The 11,539-nt window shown below is 30.3% G+C and overlaps 2 protein-coding genes across 2 annotated transcripts; one reads left to right on the forward strand and one right to left on the reverse strand.

The window, feature by feature from the left end:
- The first annotated feature begins 1,472 nt into the window (after positions 1 to 1,472).
- On the forward strand, positions 1,473 to 2,698 carry LOC118048870 (uncharacterized). Its single transcript, XM_035058707.2, has one exon. The coding sequence runs from the start codon at positions 1,898 to 1,900 to the stop codon at positions 2,288 to 2,290; it is 393 nt and encodes a 130-aa protein (XP_034914598.1). The 5' UTR covers positions 1,473 to 1,897; the 3' UTR covers positions 2,291 to 2,698.
- Positions 2,699 to 5,419: 2,721 nt separating this feature from the next.
- Positions 5,420 to 7,238, reverse strand: LOC118048869 (peroxisomal membrane protein PMP22). The gene is made up of 7 exons (XM_035058706.2): positions 7,021 to 7,238; positions 6,777 to 6,875; positions 6,515 to 6,616; positions 6,348 to 6,423; positions 6,143 to 6,213; positions 5,967 to 6,052; positions 5,420 to 5,712 (listed from the first exon to the last, which is right to left on the reverse strand). The coding sequence occupies exons 1-7, from the start codon at positions 7,090 to 7,092 to the stop codon at positions 5,661 to 5,663; spliced, it is 558 nt and encodes a 185-aa protein (XP_034914597.1). The 5' UTR covers positions 7,093 to 7,238; the 3' UTR covers positions 5,420 to 5,660.
- Positions 7,239 to 11,539: the final 4,301 nt, after the last annotated feature.

The following is an 11,539-nucleotide window of genomic DNA, read 5'->3' on the forward strand; positions in this document are numbered from 1 at the left end:
ACAAGAAAGGGAATGCTCATTTCAGATGTAAGAAAAATGAACCTAGATAGCATGAGAAATATGCTTGGATAATTTTTGTTTCCTTGTACATCACAGGGTTGTCCTAAAGACGAGACAGAAAGTTAGACGGCCAGGACCAAAAATAAAAAATAAAAAATGCCACGTGGACGTTAAATGCATCCTGATACCCATCTTGGCAACAGAGCCCAGGATCCATTTTCTTCTCATTATGATTTGATATCAACCCAAGGGCCTCTCTATTAAAGGTGTTTAATGATTAATCTTTTTCTTATTATATTTATTATCATCCCTTTACATACCAGCCCAGATTTTAATTGTTTTCGCTCAGACAAAGACCAATACTTGGGCCTGTTAAAAGATACAAAGACCACTAATTGGGCCTTTTGTGGGCTGTTTGGATTGTGTCGGCCTGGATCCTCTTTCACGCGCCTCCTTAAGGCCTGCTCTGAAATAAGATTCCAAAATCCAAAGGCAGGTCTCTTCCAGAATTGAGAAAACCAATCCACGTTTTAATGTCGGGTAAATTTTACTTTTCCCTCCAGGGTTCATGCTTCCTCTAGATTTCCTCTCTTGATTTTTTTTTTTAAAATAATTTTCATTTAAAAATATATTAAAATAATATTATTTATTTTTAATATTAACATAATCCAAAAAAAAATCTGAAAAGAAAAAAAAATCACCAAAAATCAAAAAACACGGCTGCGCACAAATAAACGGCGCCTAGAAATCAACAAAGGCTAGTTTTTTCTGTTTCTTTATTTTAATCACAGACTAGAGAGCTACGAGAAAAATCAGCGTGGCCTTAAATTTCTCAAAGCAGTTATGTATGCTATACAACATGTATTTAAGTATGGTATGGATACATTTGATGTATAAATACGATAAAATAATATACATAAAAGCTGATCGCCGGGTTCGTTCCCTCCTTGACCATTCATGGCTGGAAAATTTCTAGGAGCGCTAAGGGCATAACTGTAATTCAGATTCCTTCTCAAAAGCTCGTCAAACGGTCAAAGGCATCAGTGTTAATTACGCACATCATCCCAATGCTATCTTATTTGATCAATCGAGTCCTTATACCACTAATTTGAAGCATTGAGTCCTTTGCCGTTCATGTCGGTCATATTAAACAATTGTAAAACAATATAGTGGGTCAGCCAGTCCTCTTTCTTTCTCTTAACCCACTAGATTCTTAACACGTGCCCGAGACTTTTACTAGATTGTAATTGGACAAAAAGTTTAAATTATGAACTCAATGCATAAAATTAATAATAGGATGATCCAATTAATCATAGCAATATAGTATAGGGATGGTCTAAAATGTAATTAACCATAAAAGTGTGGATTGCCTCGAATTCTCAACTAAATAACGGGGCATTTTTGTCATTCTATGAGTAGAGATTTTTGAAAAAGACTAGATCGTTTTATAAATAGCACCGTAGAAGTCAGTACAACAAGTTTCCCTTTGTCTCTCCTTCTACAAATCCTGTGCCCTCGCTCCTCTCTTTCCCAATCTATACCTTTTTTCTTCACGCGCCGCTTCTATTAAAATCGCCGACCACACACTCATCCGTGTTCTAGATCTGGTCCCGTTCGTTTCAATACCTCAACCTAACTCCCACTCTCTCGTGAATCATGAATTGATTTTAAAACAGTTTTTGTTATTTTACCTTTTTATCCTTGAACTTGCTTGCCTCTTTGAACCTCGCCAGCGATTGAGTCTCTCTCCTTCTCGACCCCGTTTTGGAACTTTTCTTCCGCTCCCTTGTCAAGAAAATGATTTGACACTTGCGTCCCAAAAATAAAATTCCAAATTCTTGGCCTGACTCTTTTGGTCCAGAATTAACTGCAATTTAACGGTTTAATCCTTCAAAAGATGAGTTATCACTCACGTAGGACTTTAACACCTGGCGCCTCAAAGAAGCGCAAAGAGAGAGAGGCACTGTCTTATTCAATGAAGCCGAAATCGGCTTCGGCTCAACCAGCTTCAAATCTTGACGAGCCGATTTCCTCTAATCGGCTACTAGCCGGCTACATGGCGTATGAGTTCTTGACTGAAGGCACCCTTCTGGGGCAGAAGTTCGATCCGGCTCGAGCAGAATTCATGTCTCTAGCTGGCGGCTCGGTGGAGTGCTCGAAGAGAGGAGAGCCGGGAAAGAAGAAGGAACACAAAAGTTACGCTGAGGTGGCAAGCATTTTAAAGAGTGAGGGGGCCCACATTCCCGGGATTGTTAATCCCTGCCAGCTGGCCAGGTGGATCCAGATGTAGAAGCATGCTGGCATTTGTACGTGGCGGGATCTGATTGGGAAATAGATTCGAGTCCACGTAACCGTCAAGGGCAAGATTGTGAATATGTTGCCGGGTCTGTTTGGAAACGGCGAGTCTGTCTCAGAAGTAAGATGAACCAGAAATCAATGGAGCAAGCGCAAAAGCTTCGTCCGTCTCTCGGTGGAGGCAGTGTTTGGTCGAGTCAGATTCTAAATGACCCTGTTCCTGAGCTTGTTTGTTGCTTAATATAATCTCAGGTAGGGCTAGCTTCTCCATATTATCGAGCATATATTAATTAGACATGCATATTTGACAGTACGTACGCACGGGCGATAGAGAATGTAAGTAGCTGAGCCCTTGTTTAATCACTGTTATTAAATACATGTTTGCTTGTTTTTTCTTTTGCTATTCAAGGTGTTCTTCATTCTTTTGACTGTTTGATTTCTTACATCATGCATGCATGTGGCTAGCTAGCTTCCACGTGATTTGATAAGTATTTTCATGCTCATGTGTAAAAACTAAATGGTATGGCTCGACTGGGTGTGAATCATGTGTTTGTGCACTCTTAATCTCCATGTGCTCATGAACTGCTCATGTAGTCGGTGTTATTTGTCATTTTGTTTTCAAGCTATTAAGTATGGCTCAGGCGCTTTTCAAAATGGATCCATTGGCTATAGGAGTCCGCATACATTTTAAAATAAAAATAAAAATATATTCACATATGATAAATATATGTTTATTTGTGTTTTTGCAAAAAAAAAAGAAATAATTATAAATTCAAATTAATAATGAAAACATATTGGTATAAAATAGAATAAAAATATGCTTCTAGTTTTGTATGGGCTACAGTACATGATAATGCATCCTATTTCTTTTCAATTTAATGAAATTTGATGAAGTTATCAGGAAATATATATAAAAAAATAATTAGAAAATAAAAAAGAAGAGCCAGCAAAATGAGGGAGGAAAAATTCAGTGCAACTCAAGGTACGATATAACTTTTTGGATCTAAAACATATACCCAAGCCTGGTAAATTTGTTAGGCCCAGCGGTGGTGAGGGCCCCCTTTCTGCCTCTTAGGCCTCCACCAGTGTCCGAGATAAAAATACGTGAATATAAACAATAAATGACATATCATATGTGAATATAAACAATATCACCTATTTAATTTTGTTTTAAGAAAATCAATAGAAAGAAAAAAATAGATAAAATAAATGAGTTATTATAAAAGAAAACATGGATGTTGTTGTTATTTTTTCTCATTTGACACTCGATTTTTTCCATCTCATTTTTCTCTCCTCGTAACCAAAAGAAAATATGCAAAAAATCTAAAACCATAAATGTTTTTATGAAATATATAGCCTAATTTTATAAAAAATGGATAGATATTTTTTTTCCTGGAAAATACAATTTTTAGTATTTTTTTTCAAAAAATATTTTAAAAATTAGGATAAAAAACAAGTTATAATGTATGCATTTACTTATATTTTGAATTTTAAAATCGTAAAAGTAAAGTAGCCGTAGTCCAAGATTGTACAGTTATCTTAAAATTCAAAATTGTACTATTGTTCATGTGAGAGTGAAACTGGTCAGATCAAGTGCTGTGTTGCCTCCACTCCTTAAAATTAATTCCTTTTTCTTCATAAACGCTATTCTTGTAAAATCCTTTTGATTATCCAAAAGATCTTCAACTCAAGTTTTAGCTACGTACCGACTTTTGCACATTAAAGAATTGTAGCTTCAAGTCATTTTATTTCTATTTATATTTATAACTGATGATGCATAAAAAAAAAATTCAATTATATTAAAAAATAATATAAATTATATCTTGAGATTTTATTTAAAAATTTAAATTTTTAAGTTAAATTGATTTTTTAACATAGTATCAGAACCTTAATTACTAACCATTCAAGAGTTTAAATTTTATCATTTTTATTTATATAATAAAAATTAAATATAAAATAATATGAGCTTGTTCAAATTTCAAGTTTAAGTAATTTTTTATTTAAAAAAATATTTTAAAAAATAACATAAATTATATATTAAAATTTTATTTAAGCATCTAAACTATTAAATTATGATAATTCTTTTACAAACCAGTCTATAAAATTATTCCAATAAAATTTCATGATTTATCTCAATAAATTTCTCAATCATTATTGTATTATGGAAAGTCAACGTAATTTTTAACAGGATCTATATGGGGTGTCACCTAAAGGTCCTCTCTGGTCGCTGTAAGATTAAATCAATGTCTTTTTCTTGAAATAGTGAGAGATCTTTTTGCTTTTTTTTTTTTGTTCGAAGGTAATTGTTTTTATATGTACGTTCAGTGCTCCTGTCTTGTATTCATTTATCATCAGCAACGTAATTTCCTTTCTATAATAATAATAATAATAATAAAAGCAGCAAAAAAATTCCAACAAGAGCAAGGTAATTAATAATGCATGCATTTCAATCATAACTTATAATGGATAAGAGCTTGGAAGTAAAATATTTATTTTTTTAATGGTTTTAAATTCAAGAATTGTGATTGTTAATATGCTAATTACTTAAAATTTATATAATTATTAATTTTAAAATTTATAAAATTAATTAAAATACATATAAGTTTACGAGATAACTGCTTTAATAATAATAATAAAAATAAAAAGAATGCATGCATTCCGTCTAGATGGATGAGATGGTTTGTCGATTACTATGTTTACCGAACAGTCAATATTATTTGTGATGACTTGCAGTTATCTGACATTCTGACCTATGGATTGTCTGATAACACACGTCCTCTTTTTTTGTCCTGAACGAGGTTTCAAAGAAAGCCTACAGTTTTATAGAAGAAGAATAAGAAGAAGAAGATAAAGAACCATTTGTTTTTCTTTTATTAAACAATGATATACAGTTTTTTAAATATGAGCTAGTGATGCGCAAGAGATTAAAATCAATCTATAAATGATTTTCATGTGCTTGTAATTCCAGTAAAACTCTTGTTAGTTACTAACAAAATTAAATAGTAATTATTATGCTATTTTTTTTCTCCATATTTTTCTAATTAAACTTACGTAGCAGCATATGCTACTTACCATATTAATTTTACGAAAAATAGCATCCTCTAAACTCAGAAATGCAGGGAGATTCACACATAAAAACGATGGACTGTAGAATATATAGAGATTACAAAATCCAGGTAGTTCTACGTACTGAGAATCAGAGACCTTCCCAAGGGAGAAGTTCAACAAACCAACAGACTACATGAATACAAGCTATTATTATACGATTGAAATTCCATATCTTGCCATTTTCTTTCCCTACAAAGATGGAGTATTGCGCTAAAAAACCAGAAGGGAAATCTAGAGGAGAAGAAGGTCACTCCATTCTATGAGTCCTTGATCACAGCTGAACGTGCTTTGAGATTCAAAAAGATTGTCCTGCAGTCAGCAAACAGATAAATCAAAGAGGTCATTATTATAATATTAGCTAAAAAAACTGCAAAAACCCAACGCTGCCACAACAATATCATTGCAAGATATATAAAAATATGCTGGCCAAGGCATGGAGTCTAAGAAATTGTATTTGAGGTAGAAAAATAATAAATCAACACTTAGAAATAGCTTGTTTAACATGGTCTAGATTGAATAAATCTGAAGGATCGATCAGAGTGAACTGATTAGGGCATATATACCAGCACAGACCAACAAAGCATTGGAATATAACTCGGAGTTGCAAAGGCACGAACTGGTTATTCACCCAAGCAACCATAGGCCCGACCTGTAACTCGCAAAAAATCATTATTTTAATTAGTTCTCAGCATGCTCTTGCAGTATTTTAATTAGTTTTTTCATGATTTATATTTTGCACCTTCCATGCCGCCACTTGGACAGAAGTGAAGTCTTTCTTAATCTTGTCCTTGACAAAAACCCATGGTATTCCTGCGCGCAGTAACAAACAACATAATCTTCTTAACAAAACACTAAGAGATCATGGAGATTAGATAATGAGATTGCTCCTTGTAACTTGAAAGAAATGGTGGATAGAATTAAGTTCAATTAATAGAGGCACATACCCTCAATTACCAAGCCATAGTACAGCATGAACAGCAGGTTGTTCAAAGGAGAGGAAGTCAGTTGTTCGAACAAAACCTAGCAAGTTCAAGAACTTCCACTCCTTAATCTTTAGAAAACAAAAGCAATATCGGCAGTAGAAACAATCAAAACCATACACGAAGCTTACCATCTTTGCAACAGTTTTGCTGTCATTCTTTCCCTTGAAAATAACGCTCATCAATTTGTGAAGATAATGCCCAAACGGTCCTCCATATGCAAAGCCAAAAAGCTTCATAAATCAAGACCAGCTGTTTAGTTTTACAAATTAAAGATCATCATGTCTACTAGATATATATGCACGCCACCAAAATTCTCTTCTTTCATCTCCCAGTAAGAAACCTAGGTGAGAATATGGAAAAAACACAAGGGAGAAGAAAAGGCCCCCTTACACTGAAGAGAAGCAATCTTCTTAACTGGAGCTTCTTGATACCAGAAATCTTTTGAGCAAGTGCATCCCCTAACCCAGCTATAACCCCAGAAGTTAATGCCTGCAGAGACACCCATAAATGATGAGTAAAATTACAATATATAAGAAACAAGAAAACAAACTCTAAACACAAAAATAAAAGTCAAGAACTTGAAAACAGTATTAATTTGATCAAGAAGAGAGAAAAAACAACAAAAGAAAACAACCTTTGTCCTAAGAGGGTTAACTTGGAGTTGAATTAAATATTTTCTCCATGCTTCTTTGGCGACATCAGACATGATAGTAACTATCAACTATCTCTGGTCTCTTGGATATTACGTGCAGGTTAATTTGCTTGTGATATTTAAAGGTGAGGAGCAGAGGGAGAGAGGGGAAACGTTGCCTGATTAATTAGCGGCTTGTAAGATGTTAGCTTTCTTCCTTCTTCTTCATTTTTTAAACAGTTTATCCAAAAAAAACGACAAGGAGGGGTTTGGTGCGACCAATCAAATTATTATCACAGTCACATTACAAAATACATTCAAACGCCACGTAAATTATTATCATAGCAATTTGTTTTTTCAATTTTCATAGTTAAATACTTTTTTTTTCAATTGCATTATTTTGAAACCAAATTATTTATCAATTTCTTATAATATGTTAAAGAAAAACAAATTTTAAAAAATAATGGAATTCTAAAATAATGAGAAATCTCATGATGATATCTCAATTTTGCATGAAAAATTTATGTTTAGCTAGTATCCATACATTTTTTCCTTTCATAATCTGTATAGTTTTTGTAATTTTAACTTTGGTCCACAATTTTAATTTCTTATCATTTTAGACTCCAAGTTTAACAAAGAGAAAAAATCACCTAAAAATAACAAACAAGAGAGAAAGTTGTTGGTTTGGTCACTTTCAACAATAAAATGCAAACTTATCTTGATGTCAATGGATTGAATTCAACCAAAACGTATCGTTAAGGAGTTTTTGAATCTTCATCATATGTAAAAAAGTATATCAAGATTGAGAAATAATTTTTTCAGTTTTAATTTTGTAGTTTTAGACAATTTTTGGGTTGATAAATTGATTTTTAGAGATTCTAATGATGTTTATAAAGTGATTTTAGATGAAAATGGATTTAAAAGTTGATTTTTAAACACAAAAACAATCCCTTGATTTTTTTAATCATCACAATGGTAAAAGGATACCTGGCATGTAAACGAAGCAACCAATAATTTTTTTTTTAAAATTTGGGTGAATGATGCATTGATATGGAAAAACAAAGCCCATGCACTCAGGCTTAGGTTAGCAGGGCCAGAAGCGCCAGGCCACCTGGCCCTACATGTCTGGGTTGTTTTCTTTGTCATTTGATTAGTTTTCTAATTTATTCTTTAATATTGGATTTTTATTTGGTTTTTTATTTTTTTTTCAATGTCAATATCCTTCAATAAGTGGTTGTTTTTTAATTGGTTTTCATGATTTATTTCAATTTGATTTCTATAAAGTTATTGTAGTTTTAAATAAATTTCTCGATTTTTGGTTGATACTTGATTTTTGCGAGTGTCTATTTTTATTTGAATAATTAAATAAAAAATAGGTTAAAAAAAATAAAGCTATAAACTTAGTGGAGTCCATGACTCAAATCATGGATTTAATGTGTTAACTTGGGCTGATTAAAAATTGAGCATCATAATTTATTTCAATTTTATTTCTATAAGGTAATGACAATCTAAAAAAAATATCATAGCATTGGATTGATGCTTGATTTTTTCAGCGTTTATTTTATTTTATTTTATAATTAAGTAAAGAAAACTAAAAAAAAAAAAAAAACAAAGTTATTAGATTTAATGGAGTCCATGATCCACATAGAAAGTTTGGCGGGTTAAATCTCGAAACCTGGATCAATTTAATATATATATTGTCGTCTCAATATTACAAGAAAATGACATCTTAAGTTTTTTCTAAAGCTAAATCATATTTTTACTGGCTGTTCAAGTTCTAGTTGGATCTGTTAAATTGATTGGGTCATATCAATGCAACTTATATAATTTAATTTTAAATTTATATTAATTAAGAAGTCTAGTTAGGAGGTTTCAAGTTTCATCAATTAAATTAGATTTAATAATAATATAAAATAAAATTTCATTGCCTAAAAATTCTTTTTCACGTTTCAAAAAACTTTTGGTTTAATTCTTAAAATGGCATGAGCTATTTACATTAAAAAAACTTTTGTCTTACCCGCAGCATAGCAAAAGGATAGTTATATAATAGAATATATAACTTTTTTCAAAAGCACATAGAAACTATCCAAATTTTACTTTTTTTTTTTGTCGGAGAAAAAAGAAATTTCATTACACATCCCTTGGTCCACTGACGTTGTTCACTCTATGTATACAGTTTTTAGCTAGGAAGCGACTTGCAACCTGTGTTTTTCTAAAGTTAATTAGGATGGAATTTTGATAATAGTTAATTTTTAAAATATATTAAAATAATATATATTTTTATTTTTTAAAATTTATTTTTGATATTAGTATATTAAAATAATTTAAAAATATAAAAAATTTAATTTTAAATAAAAAATAAAAAATTTTCAATTTTTTTTTAAAATGTAAAAACAAACTGGTTCATTTTAAATTATTGGATATAATATCATTATATGATTATTTTTTTAATAAAAAAATGATATTTTCAACGAATATGCAGTACTGTAATTTTTTTTTTAATGTAATTTTGTCTTACCTTTTTAATTGTTATTGCATAGTATGATCGGGCCATGGAAATCTTAGATCACAGATTTTTTTCTTCGCACGTCTTTAAATTAAAAATAAAAATATATTCAAACTGAAGGTTTTCTTTGTTATAGCAGAAACATTATCATGGTTTCTTGTAGATAATACTCTATCAACACATCTCAAAACCTGATATTTTGTTTTTTTATAGAGACAATTGCAACAAGTTATAATTTAAGAATGTCTTTAACAATTTATTCATTCATAATATATAATCTTGTCTTTAATTCAAACCACTTTTCTTTTTTTTGGAATTTTTTTAAACATTAAAAACATACACACACACATATATTAGCGTGATTATCATATGATTTTATTCTTGCAACTATTTTTTTGAAAAATAATTTTTTTAGATCACCTCGTTTTTTTGTTTATATGTTTTAATTTTCCCTTTTTTCTGGTTTGGGAACAATTTACTAATAGCAGTATGCTAAGCCATGACTATAATGATGTTTTTTTCCCCTTTTTTGCTGTGTTTTTTTTTTTAATTTTTATTTCTAAAACTTGATCTCTCATTGGTTTGGTTGATCGAAATATCCATTACGTTTTCATGATGGATGCTGACAATTTATCTAGCAAGGCAAAGTAATGAAAAACTCTATGATATTCAAGTTAATTATCACCCCTTGCATTCTAGTTAAATAAGTATACATGGTCAATTAATAATTAATAATCATTCATTCATTTTTTTTTAATAAATAAACAACAATAATAACAACAAATCTAGCATTTTTTTTTTAATTTTTATTTCTAAAACTTGATCTCTCATTGGTTTGGTTGATCGAAATATCCATTACGTTTTCATGATGGATGCTGACAATTTATCTAGCAAGGCAAAGTAATGAAAAACTCTATGATATTCAAGTTAATTATCAATATTTATTAAGAGAGATAGAGACCACGAAAACAGTTACGTGATAGATTTTTTTTTTTTTTTTTTATCAAATGTGATTTTTATTTCATATTCCTCTTTCTTATTTAGATAATTATAACTTGTTTATTATAAATTCTTCAAAAGTAATAGTCACCTCCCCTTGCATTCTAGTTAAATAAGTATACATGGTCAATTAATAATTAATAATCATTCATTCATTTTTTTTTAATAAATAAACAACAATAATAACAACAAATCCTCACAAAAAACTAGAAGGAAGAAGCTTTCGTAAATATTAAAACACTAAAATCTAAAAAATATGTCACCTATGGTTCAATTTTGATAACCAACGAAAGCATTAAGTATTGAATCTGAATTGAAAGTCTCTACGGTCTCTTTTTCAATACAAAAAACCAAACTACTTTGACCATTTTTGGTTTTTCTTTTAAAAAATTAAGCAATGTTTTTCTGTTTTCCAACGAGTCTTGATTTTCTAAGTAAATTAGAATTGATTATATGAACCTAAAACACGACATTAATTTATTTATTAAACACACATAAAATTAATTTAAATTAAAAAAACATTGATAATAATATCTAGTTAAATAACAATTTTAAAATTTAAAGAGTTCTTATCATATAGAATAAAATTTCAACCAAATCTAAAACTAAAATAGCAACAAGGGAACTCGAACACGACATTAATTTATTCATTAAACACATAAAATTAATTTAAATTAAGAAAACATTGATAATAATATCTAGTTAAATAACAATTTTAAAATTTGAAGAGTTCTTGTTATATAGAAATAAAATTTCAACCAAACCTAAAACTAAAATAGCAACAAGAGAACTCGAGAAGTATAGCTCAATTGGTCAGGTTTTAGGAATTTACCCTCTAAAGATCATTAGTTTAAGTTTCAGAAACCTCAGGGCCATTGGAGACTTACATAGTCGTTAATTTTAGGACCCATGAGATTAGTTGAATTATGCGGACCCATGAGATTAGTTGAATTACGCGTAAATTGACTTAGAAACTCACATTAATAAAAAAAAAAATAGCAACTAGGAAACTAAACT

The sequence above is a fragment of the Populus alba genome, chromosome 10 (genome assembly GCF_005239225.2).
Source record: "Populus alba chromosome 10, ASM523922v2, whole genome shotgun sequence".
Taxonomy (NCBI): domain Eukaryota; kingdom Viridiplantae; phylum Streptophyta; class Magnoliopsida; order Malpighiales; family Salicaceae; genus Populus; species Populus alba.

Coding starts and splice junctions, on each gene's coding strand:
- LOC118048870 (XM_035058707.2), top strand. CDS start 1,898: ATGAGTTATCACTCACGTAGGACTTTAACACCTGGCGCCTCAAAGAAG.
- LOC118048869 (XM_035058706.2), bottom strand. CDS start 7,092: ATGTCTGATGTCGCCAAAGAAGCATGGAGAAAATATTTAATTCAACTC. Junction 6,617..6,776: donor GAAGATTGCTTCTCTTCAGT/GTAAGGGGGCCT, acceptor TGATTTATGAAG/CTTTTTGGCTTTGCATATGG. Junction 6,214..6,347: donor CTATGGCTTGGTAATTGAGG/GTATGTGCCTCT, acceptor TACTGCGCGCAG/GAATACCATGGGTTTTTGTC.